This window comes from Saccostrea echinata, unplaced genomic scaffold (genome assembly GCF_033153115.1).
Source record: "Saccostrea echinata isolate AGI-Se365-2 ecotype Australia unplaced genomic scaffold, CSIRO_AGI_Sech_v1 ptg000023l, whole genome shotgun sequence".
Classification (NCBI taxonomy): Eukaryota; Metazoa; Mollusca; class Bivalvia; order Ostreida; family Ostreidae; genus Saccostrea; species Saccostrea echinata.
Window position 1 is genome coordinate 6,714,718 of NW_026889772.1, and position 12,664 is coordinate 6,727,381.

The 12,664-nt window shown below is 34.5% G+C and overlaps 1 protein-coding gene across 1 annotated transcript; it reads left to right on the forward strand.

Moving 5' to 3' along the window:
* Positions 1–3,785: 3,785 nt before the first annotated feature.
* On the forward strand, positions 3,786–7,625 carry LOC133191398 (hematopoietic prostaglandin D synthase-like). The gene is made up of 5 exons (XM_061327153.1): positions 3,786–4,025; positions 4,196–4,288; positions 5,250–5,365; positions 7,150–7,254; positions 7,384–7,625. Exons 1-5 carry the CDS (start codon positions 3,893–3,895, stop codon positions 7,546–7,548), a joined length of 612 nt encoding a protein of 203 aa, XP_061183137.1. The 5' UTR covers positions 3,786–3,892; the 3' UTR covers positions 7,549–7,625.
* The last annotated feature ends 5,039 nt before the right edge of the window (positions 7,626–12,664 follow it).

Genomic DNA, 12,664 nt, shown 5'->3' on the forward strand with positions numbered 1-12,664 from the left:
GTTCCGCTTCATTGATTTTTGACGGAATTACGGCCTTTTCAATTTTTACGGGTTTTCCGCAATTTACTTCTAAACGCTTGTAGATATTGAGCTGATTTTTGGTATGTGGTTTTACCTTGATTAGTTATAGATCAAGTTTGCATTTCGTCCCGCTTCATTAATTTTTGACGGAATTATGGCATTTTCAATTCTTAACGGGAACGGAACCAGATTACACTTGCCGGTAGGGGACTAGTATTGCTAATGCAATACTCTCAGAATGCTTGTTTTGCTTTGTATTTGTATAGAATAATTCCTCAGTCACGAAAATTAATCGTCGCGAATTGGTTTACAGTATGTAATTGCTCTTGATATTCCTGGAAATGTAGTTAAAATCATGTGAGATACTGTATTTTGTAATTCCTTGTTAAATGACAGATGAATATTAAGTTTTCCTTTTTTTAGTCCCCTACCGGTGAAACCGGAGGGGACTATAGGTTTCCTCTGAGTCTGTCCGTCCGTCTGTCCGTCCGTCTGTCTGTCTGTCTGTCCGTCTGTCTGTCTGTCTGTCCCTCTGTCTGTCTGTCAGTCTGTCCCACTTGGTTTTCCGCACTTTTTTCCTAAACGCTTGCAGATATTCAGCTGATTTTTGGTATGTGAGTGTATCTTGATAAGTTACAGATCAAGTTTGCATTTCGTTCCGCTTCATTGAATTTTGACGGAATTACGGCCTTTTCAATTTTTAGGGGTTTTCCGCAATTTTCTTCTTAACGCTTTCAGATATTGAGCTGATTTTTGGTATGTGACTTAACTTTGATTAGTTATAGATCAAGTTTGCATTTCGTCCCGCTTCATTGATTTTGGACGGAATTATGGCATTTTCAATTCTTAACGGGAACCAGATTACACTTGCCGGTAGGGGACTAGTATTGCTAATGCAATACTCTCAGAATGCTTGTTTTACAATGTAATTTGGTTTCCATTCAATAGGAAGTGATATTTATACATACTTTAGGTTTTTAACCTTATTCTCAACAAAATAAGAACATCTGTCCAAGTAAACCATTTCATCAAGTGTCTATACTGTCTTTTTATTTCAGTTTTAAGGCTGACTTTGTTTTATCGCACAAGAGAATCTGTTATCAAGGTGTAGCAAACTTTCTGAAGGGTAGGACCGATACTGGGTATCATCTACATAAGAAGCTTAGGTTATCACTGTGTTTAATTAAATAAACAGTGGTGATACAAGTTATGAAGGGAGAGGGGTAAATAAGCTGTCCCTTCTGCCCAAACCATTCTCTTTGTCAATATTCTTGAAATTATTATGTAATGTTGATAAAAAGAAAAATGTATGGATCATACGAATATGAAAAATAGGGAAAAATGAAGTGTTTGAACTCAATGAAGTTGAGGATGTACATGAACAATAAAAAAGGTGAAGATAACGAACTGAGAACAGTCTCATAAATCCTGTAAAGAATCGTGAACAGGGTGGGTACCTAAGAAAAGTAAGAGCTTCCACTTTCGACCGGTCACACTAGCCGTGAGCTTGGTAAAGGGGGTAATCCATTGTGAAAATTAGAGAGAAAAAAATGGCCGAACAGCTAGTATGAAACGTCAGACAAACATGGCCCAAGGATAGATTATACATGTATAAGCAAATGAGGTCATTATAACGACCATAGAATTAACGAAATGCTGAATTTAACGAGTGTAGAAAGCCTTGTAACATCAATTTGTTTTTAGCAGCCTGCCTCGGTTTAAAAATTGATCGTTCTCAAAACATGCTATTGCGTAAAAGATCAGTTTGGAGACATTTAAGCACCATATGCAGGTGATTTTGGAATAATAGTACATGTATACAACTGGGAGACGTTGCAGATGGAGAAGATGGTAGTCGTCCCGTTTGTTATATACATGTAGTTTAATTGTTAGTTTGCCATTAACGTCTATAAAACTTACAACATCCGAATATGTAATAGATGTAACAGACAACCATCAGAGACCAAAAATATAACAAATATAAATAAATAATTTTAAAAAATGCGCGTACACGCGTGCGTGCGTACGTGTATGTGTTGGGATATTGTAGTAAATGCGCTTGAATTTCCGATGCTTATTTGACAACCAATTTTTTTTCCAAGCTGCTAAATAACTTATAAGTAAAATTTTGCAAAATAAAATGACCAGGTATTTAGAAGGAGTGGGGTGGATGAGAATTGCTGTACAAACAGAAATTACTATGACTCTTGTGCCAAAGGAACCCCCTCCCCCCAAGTAAGATATATAAATGAACATTTTAAGTAATTCATATTTTGTACATCTTCTACAGAGTATAGATAATTGTTTTCTTCATGAAATTCATTATAAAAGATATGTTTGTAAGCCAAAAAGATATGAAAAGTAAGTCCAGCAGCACGAAGGTCATGTACTAGATCTTCACTCTCATGAGGATATAAGATTACCTTTTCTGATACTGATATAATTATATCCCGAGAGGATTTGTATTTGTCCTACAGTCCCTCAAGGACAGGGAGGTCCGGCTGTGGATTAGGATATGCAGATTATAATTCCGTATTCAATCTCATACAAATCTTGAAGTAAACAAGTCCTTATAGCAACGTTTTTCAAAATTGAGAGGGAACCTCCCCCCTAAAAATTGACAAGCAAAATAATAATAATGAAAAAATCGGTTCATTTTTTTAACATGCTGGAATTTGCCAGTGTTCTACCTTTCAGCAACAAACAAGAGTGTGTGGGGGTGGGGTGGGGTGGGAGCAAGCCGCATCAAAAGTAAAATTTACATATTAAAACGGCAGCTAAAGACACTTCCCGCGTAATATGGGGCTAGTAAAGCAATGCTTATTTTAAAATGCTTTAAAGTCAGTTGCAAAAAGGTACTATTTCTCGTATCAGAGTTGCAAGAGTGGGCAGTTTCAAGGAGATAGATAAATTCATCTATGCTACCACATGCAGTTTAGACTGTCTGATAGGTATCAAAAACTCGGACAGACCCTGTATCAACAACAGAGATCGACATTTTGTTTACGTAGAAAGATAATGAAACAAAGTGTCCTTTAGCGATGCATCCCTTTATTGTAGCGGTGCATATATCATCGGGTTCCAAGAGTACCCCGTCCTCATAAAACCGGCTGGAATTTCTATGTAGAGAGGGAGGACACGTTTAATATCTTGGCTGTCCCTTCTGCTTAAATATTATTTTGCGATGTAACGTAAATGCTTCAAAAAATCTTCTTTCAGTAGAATTTCAACATTATACTTTGCTAACATTAAGGATCGCTTCTACTGTTGCAGCGGTTAATCTTTTTTACAAATTTTGCATTTGTAGACCCTAGATTAATTTGATGCAGAGAGGTCTTGTATAGTCATGATCTACTGATTTTTATTTGATGTAGAGCAATTCTTAAAATTCAATGTTGACTTTTCACATATAAATATGGGACCTTTTTAACACCGAATTCAATATTTATTGTTCTATAAATTAACCTTTTCAGAAGTTCACGTGACATTGCAATTTGATAATTTCGCCACAATATTAAGTCAGGGGCCCATGAATTCCTTCTGTACTGATCTAGAGGTTAATCACTCGTCCAAGGAATGTGAAATACTAGACAAATATGACAATTAAGTGTTCGAAATGATTAAAACACCGTGTTGTCATGTTCCTCCCATTGTCCGGAAGGGAATCCATGAAAGTGAAATATATACCCATTAGGCGAAAATTAGCATAACGTGCGTCCTTTTTAAGGACATTAAAAGTTCTTTTGAGACGTTCCCTTCATGGGTCAGTTTATCTTTAAAAGTTTATACAAACGATTAAACTTTTAGATTAACATTAAACGGGACAGGGCAGGACGTATTTGTGACTGGACACTAACTTGAAATCAACATCATGGGAAAATATACACTACACTACTTCAATTTAAAGGGGAGGGGGGAAATCGTCCGTTTGATGCTCGTTGCGGCTGGTGTAGATTTCGAAGACCACAGAGTGGAGCGCGAGGAATGGGCCAAACTCAAACCAAGTAAGTATCATATAATGTCTTACAGAAATATACTGGGGAAATATTCTGTCTCACTGGTCTTTTCAAATTGAATATGTTAACCAATTTTTCAGTTGAAGAAAACGACGATAATTTTTAAAGATTATTGAACTTATTCAATATGTTAATTCTCTTTTTTTTTTTACTTTAAGCCATGCCTGCTGGTCAGATGCCCGTATTGGAAATCGATGGTAAAAAGTTCTGTCAGAGTATTGGTATCGCCCGATACCTTGCACGAGAATATGGTAATTCATTTTTTCTCTCTATATATGTCGTTAACTTTTGGGACATATAAATCATACCAAAAATAAATAAATGAATTAATAAATAAGCGCACTACTCATTTTTTTATCGTATCTAGTGTATTTTCATGTAGAGTAACGTACGTAATTTTATTTTTCACCTAAAACAATTTTTAAAAAAAATCCATTTTGGAAAGACCTAGGTCAGTCGTGAAGGGACACTGGTAGTAATTAAACCACAGTCAAAGAAGGATTGCGTTATTCAAACCTATTCTTAACATTAACCAGATTAACGTTAAATCCCCTCACAAAAGTGTCCCGTGTCTTCTGACCCTAAATTTCATTCATCTCCTCAGTGCAAGACCATGAATTTCTCATCTAGGCAAATCACAACAGCGTGCGTGACTACGAAAAATTCTAACTGCTGGACTGGGAGTGTATATATCTAATATTTAAACATTAGCAAGTTCTGCAACCAAAATCAAATTTAAAAACATGCTATATAAATATTTTCTTTGGCTGTATACTTCCTGCAAATCAATATGCTAGTACTACACAAAAAATTACACTTGGAAGTTAAAATTTAAAAAAAAAGAAGATATATTCAAATGATAATAGAAAAAAAAATCAGGAATTAAATTCAGAAAAAAATGAAGAATTATTTATAAATGTAATAATACTTTTTTAAAAATAGTTTTCATGTATCATACAAAGAAAAATAGGTAAAGAATTTAATTCTGAAAAGTTAAAGAAAAAATCTTTTATACACATTCATAGTTAACCCTTTCAGGCGTATATCTTACTCTCCCCCACCCCCTTGCCTGAATTTTGTTGTTTTTAAGCAGTCTATCTAAATTTAGTTGTCATAAAAATAATGAATGATTTGGCAAGAAACATCATAGTAAAAATGGCTATCACTCAATTGATAGTTTTCAAGTTCTTTACAATCTTTCTTTCCTGACAGGTTTGGCAGGAAAGAGCAGTATGGATCAGTTGTTAATTGACCAGGTCGTAGACACTGTTAGTGACCTATTGACGGAAATGATCAAACCAGTGTTTGAACCAGATGAGAAAAGAAAGGTAAACATTTGACTTAGGGTTAGGGAGGAAACTTTGTAGGGATAGATACTGTATTGGGATATTGGTCAATATTTTACTTCCTGCTGTCATTGCATTGTGATATTTCTATTCCATTTGTTTTTACACTTTACAGATAATGTTATCAGGGTTCTGGGAGAGTGTCTATCAATAAGGTGTATAATCGTCTAGAATCACAATGGGAATTACTTGTTAATTACGCGGCTAGGATAAGGCTGTCCGAAGAATTTCACAGTGTACCAGTCGCAGTAACTTCTCTGAACTACCTAGATATGACGTCATAATGGCATATGACGTCAAGTCACTGCAAATTTGAGCAGATATGACGGGGAAAGTGTCATAACTTTTACATTCCTTTCACATCAAATGTAGAATATTGTTAGGTTGATGTTAAATTCAGTGTCTGGATTGTTGTTTTAAGGCTGTTATAATGTGCATATTTGCAGTATAATATCGTTATTCCTTTTTCTTGTCTAACATGTACGTATTCAAACAATTACAAAAAAAGAATGTGAAACGCTCCCCTTTAAGCGTCTGTAGACTGAGTGAGAATTTATAAATCGTGTATATTAGACTGGCACAAGTGAATAATAAGGATTAATTGAAGATATTCTGTGTGAATCTTCTAGAGAAATATGTCCTCTAACTGAATTTTGCTGGGGGATTGTATGTAATTTATCCCATTTTGTATAAATTGAGATGAAGAGTGGAAAATGACCACTTGTATGTGGGTAAGTTGAATTTCTCGTGAAATATTTTCTTAAGAAATAAAATTCAGACTTGCCCCCAGCACTTTATATGTACGCAAGAATACGTTTAGTTGATTTATATAACAAGCCGTTCACAATAATTTTGTTTTTCACTTGTGCCGATGCGAATTTTGTGCAACATTTAAGAAAATGTATAAGTGTCCGTCACGTGATCAACACAGTCATGTGACATCACGGAAATGCTTTTTTATAATACCCTATTCATCCCTCTTTACAACTTAACTGTGTATGTATACATAGATTACAAATTGAAATCAAAACATAGCTCAAAATAAAATAGTATATATCTAATGCATATTAAGCCTTCGGACAGCCTTAACATAGCTGCGTAAAAAAGGGAGCATAAAGCTGTCGTAGGATCCCTTTCACACACACACATACACACTTTTAGGATACCAGAAATCTCGATTTTCTTTTTGTAGACCAGAGTAAATTAATCCTTCATTCTAGGACCCCAAGCGGGTAGGTTTTCAGGAAACCCAGGGGAAAAACACAAGTTTGTCAAATTTTCCACAATTTTTTTTTCGGTACTTTCAGAAACAATGGAATCCATTTGAATTCGATTTTTAAGGCCACAGTATTCTTAGTTTTAGAAAAATCCCAAGTTAAAAAGCAAAATCTTTAAGAAAATTCAGGTGTGTGTATCCTTTAAATGCTATTGTCTGAAAGTACAATTTTAAACATGATTTAAGTACTTGAAAATAAAGAATACCTCCTGTAACAGTTTCTTTTCTCAATTATTAGTAATTTATTTCTTTGCGAATTATTGGAGAAGTTTTCTGAAATGTATGTGTTTTTTTGACTGGTGAGTACCTTTTCAAAGAATAAAGGGATTATTTAAACTAATAATTATTTACCACGGCCTTAGTTTAAAAGTATGAAGTGTTGGGTCTGTGTTAGGTTAATTGTTTGTGTACCCGGTTTATAATATAATGTACGAGTATATACAAGGTTTTCGTTGTAGTTAAATACTGATTTCAAACTACATGATTTTAGGCTGAAATGTTCAAGAAACTTAAGGAGGAGACCATTCCCCGTATGATGGGGATCCTGCAGAATTTTCTGGATGGCAATGGTGGAAAGTATTTCGTAGGATCTCAGGTACAGAGTAGGACACGTATATACAGAAATAATTTTATTTAATTTTTCAAAATCAAACTAAACAAGTGTCATATTAAGGTACACACTTTCAAAATTATTATATTATGCAGTTTTATTTCTGTCTTCCAGCTAAGCTTGGCTGACATTTATTTTATGGATGTGGTATCTCGACTTTTTGATAAACACGGGAATGTGTTGGAAAAGTTCCCCTCGCTGGATGCTAACTTAAAAAGCACACAGTCCCTCCCCAAGATCGCGGATTATCTCGCCAAACGACCAAAAACAGAACTCTAAGGCAGCAATATATGTATGATGTGACCCCCATTATCCATGTGTATTTCTTGTAATAAATGTATTATTTGAAATTCAAACGTATTTTTATTCTTGCTACAATCCTTATTTTGTTAAACGTCTGGATTTGTTCCGCAGTTTATGAAAAAAAAAAAATGAATGAATGATTGTAATTTCGTAACGACAGCATGTTTTGACGCGAGAGCGAATGTGAACGTGAGTGCAGTCTTTTTAATGCATTCCATGATCGCTGATCTTGCATGTTTAAAAAATATTTTCACAAAAAAGGATATTTTGTTTTGATCAAGGACAAATTAAGGTATGCCATAGTGACAGCCTGCTGAGGAACATTGAAAGATTTGTTCTATTTGAGAAAAATATAGGTCAAAAGACTTAATTCTTGTAAAAAAAAGAGCAAAACTTTTGATCATTTTCTTTTTATATTTGGATACAACTTCTTCCACAACCGACTTTTATTCATACATTATCACATAACGCTGATTTGTCAAACTGCAAGATAAAGTGGGGCGGGGGCACCCAGCCTTTCGATGAACATTTTAAATAGTGAAAGGTAATGTTTGACCCCCCCCCCCCCCGGCACTACAAGTAAATGACAGGAAATTCTGTAAGTTCTATGACACAAATCAAAGAACTGAAAGTACTGATAGACAGTGAAGTGTAGAATGTGAAAAGGATATATGTATGAATGAATTGGTGGCACGAAACATTTTTTGAAAAAAAAAAAATAAAATTAGGTTATTAAAAAAAAATCATGAAGTATAAAGCTTATTATTGGGCTGAAAAGTCTATAACAAGTTTTTGTTTGAAAGTCTTTAGCTATTTAGAGCTGTAACTATAATTTTAAACAAGAAGCCCAAGGCCCTTACCGGTGACCTAAGTATAATACAACACTGTAAAGGATGAAATAAAACAAAATAAACTGAGAGATGAAGACGTGTTTACCCAAAAGCATGAAAAATACCGGTACAATAATCAGGGGTCAACAAAATAGATAGTCTAGTTCTCAGTAAAAAATCATAAAGTAGATCTGGGATACAAATGCTTCCGGTTGGGGTTATAAATGTAGGATAAAACCAGAGACTTCCGAGTATTCCATCCCGAGGTCTCTGGTTTTATCCTTCATTTATAACCCCAACCGGAAGCTTTTGCATACCATTCAAAGTCTTATTTTGTATCGAGGTAATTTTCGAGGAAGAAATGAGTGGTTTACAATAAAGAGGCTCGACCAGAGACGTCTGAAACGATTAATTTGACAAGAAAAAAGTCTTTCGAAGTCAACGATGTCATTTTAAAGTAGGTAAATGGTGGATATATTAACTAAATACGAGCTTGAAGCGGGGGTGTCTGAAATTGAGTTAGGTACCTTGTGGTAAAAATAATTAGGGGGTGCCCCGTATACGAAACAAGTGCCTGTGCATCGTACGTTCAATGTATATACTTGCTCTGAGGAAAAAAACACGAATAATTCACATTCTATTAATAATTATTAATTAGAATAGTGATAATTGTTCATGAAAAATTACTGATTATTGTCTGATTTATATCTGTGCCAAATATGTAACTTTATATAAGATTTTCCGTTTCCGTTCCGCTTTCCTTTCTGTTTTCAGTTCGTGGTTTTCGCAACTCCCCATTAGTGATACTTCCATGGTAAATTATATGATTATCGTATAATTTAAGAAAGTATATTTGAGAGCGGCTTAACTTTCCTGCATGGTAAAAAGAATCTTGAACCAACGACTTAACTGCTAGGCCTAATCGTTATAAGAACGGTTGAAAGGGGGGGGGGGCGGGGTGGATAACATCCGTCATCGCAGTACTTCGCCAATATTTAACAATTCATCAAAGTATCTTTTCTTTCTTTCTTTTTTAATTTTTTCCCTCATTATTCATATTATGCTCAAGAATTTTCACCAATAGAAGTTCAATAAATTTACACCTTGAAGCGAGGGATTCATGAAATATTTCTACGTGACAATTCTGTGTGATTTTCACACCAATAACACTCACAAAACTTAAAACATTCCTTCAATAACGCTTTCCATGTTGACAGGACACCTGTGCAAGTCACAACACGTTAAATGTAGATACCTCTACCCTTACGTAACATTGTACCAGTAGCTGATCAGCAAGTTCAAGTTTTGTCGCCTAAAACAACTTTCCTCCATAGAAAAATTATCAAGAAATTTTAATATTCCAAACATTATGTTATATGCTAAGAGTGAATTTGTAACTTCATTAAAGCAATCCCAGAAAAAAAATAATGGATTGGCAGTACTCAAATGAAACACTAAACGAGGGCAAACTTGTCATTTATTTTTTTGAAGTTCAGTTTTAGACTGGAAAAAAAAATCTAATTTTATTAAAACCTGAATAAGAAAATTACGTGTATCAGCACACAGACTCTTCATAGAACTGGGCAGATATAATAACATACCTAGAACAGAGAGAATATGTAAAAATTGTATGCTTAATCAAATTGAAGATGAAGAACATTTCCTTATTTATTGTAGCAAATTTTCAAATGAAAGAGAGGAACTATTTAACCTAATTTCATCTAAAGTAAAACATTTTACAGATTTGCATGATAAACAAAAATTATTCTGGGTATTAAATTGTGAAGAATTAGATATATTAAACTCTCTTGTTAGATTCTTACTAGAGGCATTTCCATGCATAAGGTTAATTTAGGGATTTGAACTGTATCATGGTGAATTATATTACATGTATATGACTATATACCCGCTATGAGTATTTACAATGTATCTTCTTTCTGCCCCTTTAGAGCCCTTAATTGGTCAATAAACTAATTGTTTTAAACTAAATGATAATATTATACTTTCATGTAAATTAGTTGAATCTGATTCGTCGAAAAACATTTGTTAAAAACACTATTACCCGCTGAAAAATGAAGCCACGCCCTCCAGCGTAGCAACAATCAACATTGCTTGACGACGGGTGATATTCCAAAAAATAGTGCCTGCGAAGAATTTATGCGCGCAAGGTTCACTGTTATATGTACGAGTATTTGTATGAAACATTCAGTATGACATAATAAATATTGGATGTAGTTGAGTGTAACATTGAAAATTTTCACCCCTCGAAAACCATTATCAACCTCGGCTGCGTCTCGGTTGACAATGGTTTTCTTGGGGTGAAAATTTTCAATGTTACACTCAACTACATGCAATATTTATATAATATATACCATATAAAAGTAGATCACCTTCTCACTACAGGGTTTCAATATGCAATTCTATATTTGATTTGTTATAATCAAGGCATGCTTTCAAAAGTCAAATTGAATTTTTCAGCCTTCAAATCCGAAGACAAAACTTGTGAACGCAAAAAGAACGCATTTGTGCAAGAACTAGGTTCTTCCAATTTTGGATATTTGGAGGAAAAGTTACGACAAGAGTCTAAATGTAGGTTAGGAAGTGTGAGTACGGATCAAAAACGTCTGGGTTTTATCAATCAAGATGTTATTCTGTAATGTTAATTCTAGATGACTTGTATACGTTTATGCTGTAGATATAATAATTATATTTTATTTTTTAGGCCAACGGAGTCACTCAGTTGATCTATTTCAACACATGTATCTGTTTTCGTCTATCGTTGTTTGTCTTTCATCGTGCGTTAACATTTGAACATCTCTGGAACCGCTGAACCAATTGCAACCAATTTTGGAATATAACATCTAGGAGTATGAGTAAAGGGAAACAAATATTTATGAATTTCATGGATCCTGAACCCCCCCCCCCCCCCCCCCCCCCACACACACACACACACCATTGTGATCTGAGCGGTGGGAGTAAAACCATCAAAATTTTGATATTTTAAAAGTCTTCTTCTCTTCTCCTGGGCATCAAGCAGTCAAACTGTTGGTATGATTGTAATAAGCATTCAGCTCTCTACCAAAACTGTGAAATTCGTGGCCCAAGGCTCAGGGGTTCTGGAGTTAGGGTGGGATTCTATTGATCATATATTGAAAATGTTCAAATTCTTTATAAATCTTTTCTCCCCTCGTATATTAAGCAGATGAACTAGGTGGACGGTTAAATGGAGGGGTGCCTCTTCTAAAATTGTAAAATTTGTTGCGGGTGTTAAGAGAGGGGCTTTATTGATTATATAGTGAAAATATTTCAGCTCTTTTTGTGCATTTCAAGCTCGTTGAGAGTTAATTATGCCGGGAGAATGTAAAGGATTGTCATTTAGAAATCTCAAGGAATGCTTACACAGATTTTATGGAATCTTCCTCATAAAATCAGTACAAAAAATTCCAAGATTTGTTGTTAGAAATGAAATTCATTTTACGGGGATATTATTTTTATATTTTCGCGAGTGTGGAGAACGAATCAACAAATTTATATATTTATTGGTCAGCATTTACATGTAACATTTTTTTAAAGATTCAGAACATGGCCCAGGAACAGGGATGGTAAGAAATGGGGAGACAAAAGTTTACATGACAATACTGGTTTTGAAAAAGGACATCAATCAACCAAGCTTGTTGTAAATCTTCTAGGGCCCGACACTCTAGACCACTTATGAGTTATTTAATAAAAATGTTATTATGGAAGCATAGAGTGTTTCGGCGGTTTTTAAAGAGAAATATATTTTTGCTCTTAAGGCCCGCCATCATCAGGATCCCACCTTTTTTATGTGTCTTAAGCTATTGTAAGCTTGACTTGATTATTATTTCGCCTATGTTTTTGTGTTTACTGTAGGCGATTATAGGTTCATCGATAAATGTCTCTTTGCAAATTGTGTCTGTTTGCAAGATGTTCCAGTGTTTGAGAATGCGTTTTTTTAAACCCCTAATATATGGATTGTATTTGGTAATCATAACATTTGGTTGACGCTTTTTTTCTTTCAAGATTTTTTTATGCAAGTACTTTTTTCTGTTTGTTTTGCCCATTACAGTGATAATAGGATCAACTTCCTTATCAGAGTAACCCCTCATGGACAAGTGTGTCTTAAAGTTTGCTAGAATCGCTGTTAGGATAGATGAATCACTTGTATTTCTTGCATGTCTGATGCATTCACCTTTTATAAATCCTTTAAATACTGAAGGACTGTGGGCGCTTTCTCTGTGTAA